The sequence below is a fragment of the Talpa europaea genome (assembly GCF_964194135.1).
Source record: "Talpa europaea genome assembly, chromosome: 2".
Classification (NCBI taxonomy): Eukaryota; Metazoa; Chordata; class Mammalia; order Eulipotyphla; family Talpidae; genus Talpa; species Talpa europaea.
Genome location: NC_140068.1, coordinates 97,628,084 through 97,640,557, shown reverse-complemented (window position 1 = coordinate 97,640,557; position 12,474 = coordinate 97,628,084). Strand labels below are relative to the sequence as shown.

At 40.7% G+C, this 12,474-nt stretch overlaps 1 protein-coding gene across 1 annotated transcript; it reads left to right on the top strand.

The window, feature by feature from the left end:
• Window positions 1-5,337: 5,337 nt before the first annotated feature.
• LOC311167565 (H-2 class II histocompatibility antigen, A-F alpha chain-like) lies at window positions 5,338-10,765 on the top strand (the record flags this gene model as incomplete). The annotated part of the gene is made up of 4 exons (XM_084228665.1): window positions 5,338-5,422; window positions 9,370-9,618; window positions 10,070-10,351; window positions 10,611-10,765. 4 exons carry the CDS (start codon window positions 5,338-5,340, stop codon window positions 10,763-10,765), a joined length of 771 nt encoding a protein of 256 aa, XP_084084791.1.
• Window positions 10,766-12,474: the final 1,709 nt, after the last annotated feature.

Below are 12,474 nucleotides of genomic sequence, written 5' to 3'. Positions count from 1 at the left end.
TATACGTTGGCCATTTTCATTTCATCTTTGGAACAGTGTCTTTTAAGCTCTTCTGCCCATTTTTTGACTGGGTTGAATCTAGCCAAAGGTTGAGAAGCTTTTTTAAAAAAAATTTCCTTATCTTCATTTACACCATTCACAGTGTTCTTCATTTATTTTTCTAGACCTAGGTCTCTGTGTCATATACTAGTTCTACCATATGAGGAACTTCCTTTCACAAAGAAATTCCCTTACACAAAGGATAACAAAAAATTTCAATGTATTCCAATAATCTACAGCTCAAGAGCAGAATTAAAGCATGAGCCTCTCAAATTCACAGGCAGAAAGAAGAGGCCAAATAGGTTATGAATATACCTCTACCTCCTGTCCTCTCTATTCAGTGCACACTGTCTGAGCCCTCTCAATCTCTGCCATCTCTCAGGTGTGAGATTTCCCTACTAATCCTTATTATTAATGGAATAGTTTTAGAGAAATAGTTCAGTAAGAACAATCTGTAATAAACATATTAGTGTAAATACAATTTTATGTTTCCTTTGTTTGACATATTTTTCAAAATCTCCATACGTTGCACAAGTTACTTTTCCCTAATATTATCAATTATTAAACATTGACATATTATTTGCATTTTTAAAGTCCTGGATAAATCATAATTTAAATTTTTCTTGGTCAAATGCCTTAAATAAATATGTTTATTTACATTTGGAAATATATATATGTAGCACAAGGACTTAGATTTAGAAAATAATATATTTATGTGTAATTATGTATATAATATATATATAACAAGTAAATAATATACATATATACTTAACATAAAAATAAGCAATAACAATTTAAGGTTTGCATTTAAGATTCTTTTTCATTTGCTTGATTGACAAATGCTAAGGTTTCTGTACTATGAATGTTCACAGGAAGTCCATTAGGATTGGAGAGATCCTGAGAAGAAAACCAATCACCACTGAACATGGGAAATAGCATCTATCTCCAGGCAGTTAGTTCTATAACTTTATTCAGATGAATTAAGAATTTTATTTTAACTCAGCTAGCATTTTTTCAAAGATTTATTTATTTATGCATGCATACAAGAACTGGGGTACAGGCCAGAGATGCGGGAGGTGAGAGGATTCACGAGACAGAGTGGGGAACAAAATAGGCAGATCAACCGAAATGCACTGCTGAGGGGAGCAGTGGGTGAGTCAGGAGAGGTCTGCTGCGCCATGTGGGTAGCTCCCTGGCAGGCCGGGGATAAAACTTGTGCTGCAGATAGCTTCATAGGTTGCATCTTAACCTCTTGCGCCACCTTTGCAAGGTGCTCAGCTAGCATTTATTAATTATATAATATAATCCCAGGATGAAGATTTCATCAAATAATTTCTTCAGTTTAGTTTAAGAGTTCTTGTGAACTATGGTGAAAGTAAATCTGGATATGGAGGTAATTTTGCATGTTTTTTCAGTGAACAATTATAGGGGGGCAGTCAGTGTTGTGAAGTATTTTTAACTGCCTAAAGATGGAACAGGTCTTGAGCTTTAAAACTTGAAACTTCAACAATGCATCATAGTCAGGGTTGTATCAAAGCAGTCAAGTGTCAGAATGACACTGCTCCTGAGATTTTTCAAGTGATCAGATCAGGCTAACCCAGATTATCCAGAAATCTCCTCTCCTACTTAAAGTCAGCTGAATATAGAATTTAATCACATCTCTAAAAGCCCTTAGAATAACACCTAAGTTGATGTTAAGGGCTATGGTCTAATTAATGCCATTAAGTATTACAGAATTTGAGGTTATATTAGGTGACTACAAGGAAGACTTAAGACAGACTTTGTCTTAATTGAATTATATATATAGGTAGTGGAGTGGGCTAATTCTATAATTAGGCATCATAAATCTTACTTAAAAGGAAATAGGACTACACTGAACCTAAAGTTATTCAGCAAAAAATGCAGCAGTTGGGCCTCCCCTGGTGGCGCTGGCCGTTGAGCGCTGTTTCTGTGGAGCTGTCTGCAACCTCTGCAGCGACGGTTTCGATCCCAGCCGGCTGGAAAGGGTCCCACATGGCGTAGCAGACTTCTGTCTCGCCCACTGCTCCCTTCAGCAGTGTATTTCGTCAATCTGCCTGTTCTGTTCCCCACTCTGTCTCTGGTGAATCCTCTCACCCTCCCATGCATCTGGCATGTACCCCAGTTCTTGTATAAATAAAAAAAAAAATCTTAAAAAAAAAAAAAAAAGCAGCTCTCTAGGATAATGTGGACCAATCTAGGACCGAGAACACTTGGTCACTTTGTGATTTGGTCAATGTTCATATTTTGTCTGTGTTCAGACTTAATTATAGAGTCACCTTATTTTCCATTTTGATGCATCATGGTTACAGAGTTACTATCTGATATTGCTATTCTATGAGATTGTTTCTGTTCACTAGGAAAACACAAAAATCTCACTGTGAGTACCAGGCCAGCTCCTGATAATACCACGGCCTTGTTAATATTACTAGGTATTTCCCCAATAAAAGGGATTTTTATGTCTCACCTTTCTTTACAATATCTATCACCATGAGGTAAGACAGTGCTGAGAAACTAAGGCCATCTAACAGGGAAAAAGTGATTTAGTCTAAATGGAACCCCCCCCCCCCGTTGGGGTATCATTTAAAAAAGTTAAAACTTAGTCTCTGCACTGCTCAGCTGAACAATGTTGGGAAACACAAAATAAGCAAGAAAGGGGACAGAGGTGCCCTGGGAAACTGGCCATGGGTCCATATGACATAAGGGGCTCTCAAGAATTCAGGCAAAAAGACCCCAGCAGGACACCACCTGTGCTGAAGGCCCACCTAAACCTGATGTCCCAGCAGATAACAACCAGCAGAGACCAACTCCCCAGTCATGAAAAGCCCATCAAAACAGGTGATAAAAGGGAGCCCCAAATCCTTCTGGGCATCTCACTTGCTGCATCTCTTAGTGGTGTATTTCAATAAATCTGCCTTTTTTGTTCTGCACTCTCACTGTTGAATTCTTTCACCCCAATGCCTCTGGCCTCATGTGGGATCCCCAGCCCCGTTTGTTCTTGGGAATATTGTCTTGGTGGCCAGAGTTCCTGCTTATCAGCTAGCTATAGGGTCATGCAGGGGGCCTCTCACCAAGGGCAAAAGTCCTGGTATGAGGAACAAACTGGGAAACCAGTATCTGCTGAAAACAGCAGGCAGATATTAGAATAGAGATAATGTGCTTTGACAGCAGGAACAATGGAGCCCCCGTCAATAGCTGTTGGTCACTCTACCCTAGTTTACTTCTCCAATAACACCATTCCCCACCATGTACACTCCTACTTCCTGCATACTTACCCCACCTTTGTACCTGATTCCAATAAATACAAGACTGCCTGCGGATCGGGGCTGCACATTTCTTCCAGTGTAGCCCCTCTCAGCCTCATTTCTCCACATGGACTTTGAGTAATCTTTCCCTCATTCTGCATCACTTCCAATGCAGCAGCCCTGACACCCCAAGATTTCTCCCCACCACACCACCCCCCATTAACTTGCAACTTCTATAACATACAGAAAATTGATTTTTTTGAAAAGTATTTCTCCCTGCAGTAACTACCTTTATAGCTCAACCCCCAGTCCCTCAGATATATCGGGAATTTTAATGTCAAAATATAGAATATGAAAACATTTTGTAGGTTAAAGGAAGAAAATCAATTTCTAAGGCATAGTAATTACCCTCATTCTACCCTCTAAATATGACTTGACATTCTTAAATTTGAAAAGAAAATCAGTATTAGAGTCAGCCAGAATTTTCCTTAACAAAATAATGTCTCCGAATTTCCTTTAAAAGTTGATAGACAGCACCAAAACAAAGCATAAAGAAACTCAGAGCAGAGGGTGGAAAATCAACTGAAAGAGCAGCTACTGTAGGCAGCATTACATGATATAATAAACTTTCTCTTTCCCTGGTAAAAAACTGGGTCTTTGAGAGCATGAGAACTTACTCAACTGCATTTATCTAAGTAGACAAGGAAAAAATATTCTTTGGCTACCACTAGCAGAGATCCCCTTGGTGAGTGGGTCAACTCAAATTTCGAGAATCTCATTTCTCTATAGAAGTGAAAAGAAAAACAGTTCACATATGGAGACCAGGGGAAAGGAAGTGTGTGGAGACTGTCAGGGAGGGTGATAAACTCAGGGTACAATTCTTAGAGACTGTATCCCAGAAAATCCTGAAAGATATATAGTGTTGAGGGGCCCCCCTGATGGTGCAATGAGTTAAGAAGCAACCTATGAAGCTGTCCTCAGCCTCTGCAGCACAAGATCGATTCCCCGGCCGACCAGGAAGCAACCCACATAGTGCGGCAGACCTCTTCTGACTCATCTGCTGCTCCTTTCAGAAGTGTACTTCTGTCAATCTGCCTGTTCTGTTCCCCACTCTGTTCTAGTGAATCCTCTCACCCCCATACCTCAGGCCTGTACCCCAGCTCTTGTATGCATAAATAAATAAATCTTCAAAAAAAAATGATATATAGTGATGACCTCACTGTCCATGAGACTACTTAGAAATTCCCACCTGTCTCACCACCAGCAGGCATACACACATATTGTTAGGGGGAAAAGGATGTCCTAAAGCTAATTCCATACAGGCTTTGTGGACTCCACCCCCACCCCAGGCCAAAGCCAAAGACACTGGGAACTCCAAATCCCATCACCACCAAAGGGAAGGTGGCTGGGACCTGAGGGTGGGGTTAAGCAGCCAGGTTGATAAAGCCAGACACGTGGGCTTTGGAGGGTCCCCCATTTTGGCTCTCCGCCAGCTAGCAGCGTCCCGCCAACTCTCAGAGTGCCTTTGGGTTTCCAGGTCGGCGGATCAGGTCGGACGCATTAAAGACTTTATTTCCCTATTTTCTCCCTGAGTTGTACATTTTCCTTATTTCCTTTTCCCTTGTAAATAAACCTTTTATTAACCTTTTGTGTGTGCCTGTAGTGGAGTATTCATAAGTCCCTTTTAAGCGCGCGGGTGAGAACCCACAGCCAGGCAACCTGTTCAATATTGGGGCTGTCCTATAACAGCATGACAAGATTCTGATTTAATATTCTCCCTCCTTTCACAAAAATCCCCTCAGGTCCACACTGAGGTGAAGAGGCAGCAGAACCTGGGGATTCCCCAAGCTCTTCCAGGTCCCTTAGAACAAAGGCTTCAACTGGCAACAGAAGTGTCATCAGAGGAGATTTTTCTGATTGGCCAGAACCTGCTGGGGCAGGGTTTGGTTGGAATATCTTCACATTTCCTCTTCAGCTTTATTCTCACCATTGTTCAACAACTAAAAACAGCAACTGCTGAGACCACCTTGAGAAGATGATGGTCCTATACAGAGCTCTGATTCTGGAGGCCCTCACTCTCACCACCATGATGAGGCCCTGTGGAGGTGAAGACATTGTGGGTAAGTGCAGGTTTGAAGAGTGTGGGCACTAGAATTGGAAACAGGGACTTGAAAGGGAAAAGAAAGAAGTTTGTTTAGAAATTGTAGAGGCTCTTCAAAGGCATTCTCAATACTAAACAGGTCTAAAAAGTATGGTCATCTTTTCTTCAGGTAACCAGCATTCCAACCCACTCCTTTTGCTCCCTGTGCCATTGCAGGGTTCACCAAGGACATGTGCTGTACCTGACACTGGATCCAGTGAACATAGCCTGGGCTTTCTGACAGTCACTCATGACTGCCTGGAAGTGTAGGGATGCTTTTAAGAGTGGGTGTTTTGTTACCAAAAATTCATGGATTATTGTTCTCAAATTTTTTTTGACAACTTCTGAAGTTTTTTGTCTACTTCTGTAGTTTATCTTCGAGTACATAGTTTCATTAATTATTTATGCTATTTAGATATAAAGAAGGGTGACTTTTTCTTCATCTCAGATTTAAATACTTTTCCACTACCGGAATGGTACAGGTAGAGAGTGGGTCACCTGTAGGCAAGTCATTTTACCAACATGGTCTTCATTTAATTTCAGTTATGGTATATGTCACCTTATAAATAATTAAATAAAATAGGCATGTAGATCTGTTTTCTCATATACATACATAAAAATGTCAATTATCTTGTTTTTAATTTAGTGCAACAGATACAGCTTAATTTTTTTTCTTCAACAAATAAGGAATATTTTTATTTTTAAATAAACTGAGAACTTTATATGGAAATATTGGATGAATTAAGTTATATTGGATTGTCAGTCCAAATTAGCTGCCCTCATCTTATCTAAAGGTCTTATAAGAGGAAGAATGGGAGGCACAGAGTAATTATTTGGTCTCCTCTGCTTTCATTGTCTACCTCTTTCCTTCCTCTCTTCACACATTTCTTTTTATCATCATCATTTTTTAATTTTACATCTTTAGAATATAGAATTTCTCTCCTCAAGTGTCTTCACACATTTCTTTATCCTGCTTTCCTTCGAGGATCCATCCCTGGCTTTTTCTCAGTTGTTTTATAGACACAGAGAATGAGTTTATGAAATCCAAAGTAAAAAACTGAACTGTTCAAAGGGGAAGTGGAATAGAATTTACTCTCTTCTTCAGCATATATTAACCGTGTCTGTTCCCACTCTAACTTAGTTTGGTGCTGGGAATTTCACCTGCTTCTCAAGAGCACTTACTAATTTTGTTCCTTCAACATCACAATGGGCACAGTTAGAACACTGATACAGGGACTGAGGTGCTTATTGGACTGCATGAAGATGTTTCAATTTTTTTAATTTTTCCCTTGAGTTTTATTAATAAAGCAATAATTTACATAGATATGCCCTTTATAATAAACTAAAGATTGAGATTTTTATGAAATGTTCCACTGCCCCTGCCAACAACCCCAACTTAATTTGCTGTTTATAAAATTTAATCCCATTTTTATCTCCCTTCCTATTTTTTTAATTTAAATTTTATTTTTATATTCCCCATACAATTACAATCCCCTTATTTTTACCCCAAGCCCTCCTTTCCCTGCCCCCCACCCCCCATAGAGTGTCTCTTGTTTCAATTTTTTTAATTTTTAAATTAGAAGAAATTATGAAATTTAAGGGTTGAAGAAAATGTCTTATACTTTTTAACCCAGCCTGGATTATATTTGTCTTTATACCAATATGATCATAAAATATAATGTTTACTATTTTCATTGAGGAAGGGAACCACAAAGGCTATAGTGCTTGGGGCTCACCAGTCATAATGGGACTCCAGTCACTGCTGGTCCTGATGCTCATATAGTTCTGCTCCTTCTGTGTCCATCATTCTCCCCCAGAACTTCTGTGATTCTCAAGACTAGCAATTGATGTTCAATATACATTTTCAGCATACAGTGAGCTTTGTATTAGGGATTCAAAGATGACAGCACATGCTATCTGTTCCCTCTCCCCACCACCCAAGAGAGGGGTCCAGGCTAGTAATATGAAGAATATGTTGCAGGAAAGCAAGGGCCTCCCTAGTGACACAAGGGTTAAAGTCATAGTGTTATCAAGCTATGGCCAGCCACTGCTGATTGAGTTGGGTCCCTAATCCCTGGCCAGGCAGCTACCCACATGGCACAGCAGACCTCTCCTGCCTTGCCCACTGCTCCCATCAGCAGTGGATTTCAGTAGATCCACACCTTTTCTGCTCCCCACTCTGTCTCTGGTGACTCCTCTCACCCCACACACACCTATACCCCAGTTCTTGTAAGCATAAATAAATAAAAATAAATCTTTAAAAAAAAAAAAAGAATATGTTTCAGGAAAGCAGAAGGAACATTGCTGAGCAAGACAGTGACCCAGCTGAGGCTATAACTATAAAAGTGAATTGGGTCAGTGGGCCCAGCAGTGTGATGTTCTTAACTGTCAGCAGCCCAGGGCAAGTAGCAGATGAAAAGAACAATTGAATATATTTATGTTTGGAAAAAAAAGAATCAAGAAAACTCATTGCAAGATTAAGAAGACTTAGCTGAGGGCCTTTTAACCAAATGGGTTTTGCTGTTCAGGGAAGAGAGTGAGCCATGTGAGGAACAGCTGAGGAGAGCAGGACACTGGATGGATGGGTGGGGGGTCACTTATGATATACTCAAAAACAGTTTTAATGAGAGAACTTTTGGTAACTAAATAGATACTTCAAGAATGAATTGAAGGGGAATCCTAAAAGAAAATTTTATTGCTAGGAGAAAAATAGACCCTACAAAAACCAAGGAACGTGACAGAATAACATGGCTTAGTTAGTTGGCAGAAGAGATGTTTGTGGAGGAAGCTGGAGTGTAAGGCTGTGGATGTCCCCATCACAGAACTCACCAGAGTACACTGTGTTTGCTCCTTCATTCACCTGCTTCTCCCTATATTCAGTCAGCTACTGGCCAGCAGAGACCATGCTTATTTGTGCTTCACTTCTTGCCTCCCACAAAGACTGACACCTTGTTGATCCTCCATAAATGAGAAATGAAGGAAGGAAATGGAAAAAGACTCATGTATCTTGATAAAATCATCCAGTCAGCCTCACTGGAACAGAGAGAGTCACACTGTCCTGGTTGTATTTCTGCTTTAGCATACTCAGATTAGTACCTTGTGCATTCCAGGGAAAAGGCCAGAGTTCTCAATGAATTTCATCAGGGGAAAAAGGAGATTTAGTAACCCCCTGCAAGGAAAACAAAGTAATGATGAGCAATGGAAATCCATAATGTAATAAAGCTCTCAGTTTTTTTTTTATTTCATAAGGAATCATGTGCTCCTCTTTAAGGATCATACTGTTAACAAAACAGACCTGAGAAACATTGTTTACATTTTATATACTTTATACTAGTATTGCTGTCCTTGTCACATTCTTTCTTATACTCTATAAATAAAGGAAATACTTTAAAAATTATAAGATCCTGTATACTTTTCCTTGGTTAAAAAAAAAAGAACTCCTGTGTAGAAAATGTGCTCTGAGCTAGTCCTGAGGGGAGAGAAACCATATTTTAATGTATTTTAATTGATTAAACAGTAAAATGAAAGAGAAAACTTACAAATTAAAAGTAAATCAATTCTCTGGGGAAGAAAGATAAAACCATAATAATTTATTCATTCCTTCTTTTATACCATTATAATCCTCATCATTCATGTACCATGTTCCAGGCACTGAACCCGGTACACAGAGAATAGCAGTGAGTAAGGCCTGTGGGGTTCTGCCCTCGTGGGGAATATGTTATAGTGGAAGGACAGGCTGGATTCTAACTAGACAATACCAACACTGAGTGGGGAGGAAGCAGGTGCTGGGATTTTTGTCTAGAGATTTAGACAAAGATGGAACCCACGTTATTGAAAAGTCAGTATCTCCAGTCGCTTTGTTTAATAATTAATAAGGTTCTTTTCTCTGTGTTTTTCACCTTCCTCTCACTCAATCTCGCTTGTCAGCTGATCACGTGGGCATCTACGGCACAGCCATCTACCAGTCTTATGGTCCCTTTGGCCAGTACAACATTGAATTTGATGAAGATGAAATGCTCTATGTGGACCAGCAGAAGCAAGAGACTGTCTGGCGGTGGCCAGAGTTTAGCAACTTTGCAGGTTTTGACCCACAGGGTGGATTGAGAGAAATAGCTACAGCAAAATATAACTTGAACTTCTTGGCTGAATTTCACAACTCTAGTGTCGCTACCAATGGTATGTGTCTCCTTTCTGCCTGTCTCTGATGACTATACCCTTTCATACAAGGCCTTACTCCCTACTTCCCTAGAGATAATCATTCACTGCTGTATAAAACTCTCTCCTTTCCATAGAATCCCAAGATATTCTCATAGTAATTACTGAACCCTCATTCTCTCCTATCTCACAGATCACATATTTCCATGTAACAGAAGGATTCTTACTTCTATAACACAATCCTTGATCTTTCAAAAGGGAATCCCAAGACCGCTTATCCTAACAAGCACACCCAGAGGGAAGGGCATGGGGTAAAGCGCAGGCCCTGTAATATAGCATTTCCCAAGCGAAGGAAAACCACTCTTCCATTCTCAGATGGGGAAACAGTGGTGGGAAGAGTTCTCCAGGATGCAGTGCAGAACCTCAGGGCAGAGCCATTTGCAATTCACGCAGGTCTGTTTCCTCACCACAGAGGTTCCTGAGGTGATTGTGTTCCCCAAGTCTCCTGTGATGCTGGCTCAGCCCAACATCCTCATCTGTCTTGTGGACAACATCTTCCCTCCTGTGATCAACATCACATGGTTGGTCAACAGGCGCTCAGTCACAGAGGGTGTTTTTGAGAGCAGCTTCCTTTCTAAAAGTGATCACAGTTTCTCCAAGATCAGTTACCTCACCTTCATCCCTTCTGATAATGATGTTATTGACTGCAAGGTGGAGCACTGGGGCCTGAAGGAGCCACTCCTGAAACACTGGGGTATGTGTGAGTTCTTCTCTTTTTCGTGCCTTTTCTTCTCTGTAAAGTTCAGAACATTCTGCCTGCTAGCCCATAAATCTAATGTCCGAAAGCTTATTTTACACACTTAAAGAATGTTAATGATTGAATTCACTCTCCTCCCTAAGCCTGGTGCCTTGAGCCTTTATAGAACCAACATAACCCCCTCATCCACTCCATCCCACAAGCATGTACATGAATCAATACTCTGTATTCTGACTTCCACAATTTCACTTCACAGAGCCTGAGATTCCAACCCCTCTGTCAGAGCTGACAGAGACTGTGGTCTGTGCCCTCGGGTTGGCCGTAGGCCTCGTGGGCATCGTGATGGGAACCATCCTCATCATCCGAGGCCTGCGCTCAGGTGGGGCATCCAGACACCAAGGGCCCTTGTGAGTCAAACCCTAGAAGGTAAGATTAAACATTTGTTCAGCGCTGAGAGCCAGAGCCACAGTACAGGAGGAGGAAAAAAGGAGGAGATTGTGGACTAAATGTGCCTGAAAAGTTGGAGAACTGGGAAATGATGATGGCATGATGATGGCACAAGAACACTTCAGAATTTGTTGATCTCATGTCTGTCTGATTGCAGGTGCACTGCCCTTCTACAAGAGCAGAAGAATGAGCATGCTAGATGACCAAGTACTATTTTCTGGCCCAGTTCATCATATTTCCTTTCTCCTCCAACACTCCTCTCACCTCTTCTCTGGGGCTTAAGGTGCTGTCTCTTGAGAGCTCACTTACCCCTCAGAGTTCTCCCTGACTGCCTGGGTTTTATTTTTTCTATTCTCAATTGTTATCTATCTACTATGGGATCCCTGGATACTCAACCTAGTACCAAATCACTAGTGACCCAGACCCAATACCTCCACAGAAGCAATAAATCCCTCTTTATAAGGTATTTTGTTGAATTTCTTGCCTTTCCTCTCAGGGCTGACTGGCACCATGACCCCTTATTATTCAGGATTATTTTTTTAATCTCATTTTCTGAATCATATTTCATGCCCAGTAGCACAGACAACCAATGGCAGCTGATATTTTAATATGTAGCTGAGGTTAATATGTCAATCCTTCAGGCCTCTCTGGTGGCGCAAGGGGTAGGCACCGCACTATGAAGCAATCTGCAGCCTCTGCAGCACAAGTTCGATCCCCAGCCAGCCAGGGAACAACCCACATGGCACAGCAGACCTCTCCTGCCTCGCTCGCTGTTCCCCTCAGCAGTGTATTTCAGTCAATCTGCCTGTTCTGCTCCTCACTCTGTCTCTGGTGAATCTTCTCACCCCCCACATCTTTGGCCTGTACCCCAGCTCTTGTATGCATAAATAAATAAATCTTAAAAAAATTTCAATCCTTCTTGGGTTCACACTCTTGGCCACTATATCGACTCACCTAATTTGGGCATCAATGAAGATAATATATGCCTTTTCCCTTCATGTAGCTTTATTCTAGCAGAAAAATCAAAAACCATGAAATTAATCTGTTCTCATTTTACTTTAGGTTTTAAAAGTTATAACAGAGAAATGTTAGAAGAGAATTTTGAATCTCAAAAGTACCTAAGTCTAAATTTCTTCCACAAACCTTAAATTTGTTAAGAACAAATGATGATAATAGAAGCTTCCCTCTCCTCACATTTGTGATAAAAATTTTAGGCAGAAAAAGAAATAAAAATCACTTAGGAGAACTTCAAGATGAAACAAATATATAGCTATCTAAGAAGGACCAAATACTTAGTGCTCACTGAGGTTTAGTAATAGTGGGGAAAGGAATAGGTTAGAAAGCACAGATATATTTAAGGTCCCTAAAACATTGATATAGTTTGCCTGACCTCCAAGATGAAGTCATCCTAGATTAACCACCCAGACTTTCCTGTGCCACCACAGCATGTCAGAGACAGTACAGTGAATATGGCTGCAGGGTGTCCTGAGGCAAAAAAGACTAAGTCAGGATCCCTGTGTGTCCCCATGTATCCCTGCTTAGCATAGAGAACAGCAAACATCCCACATTTCTGCCTCTCACTTCTTGCTAAGCAAGCTTGAACCTATTAGAGAGACTCTCAGGAGGAACAACCAGCTAAAATAATTCAATGATAACTATGAGTGTGGAAAGAA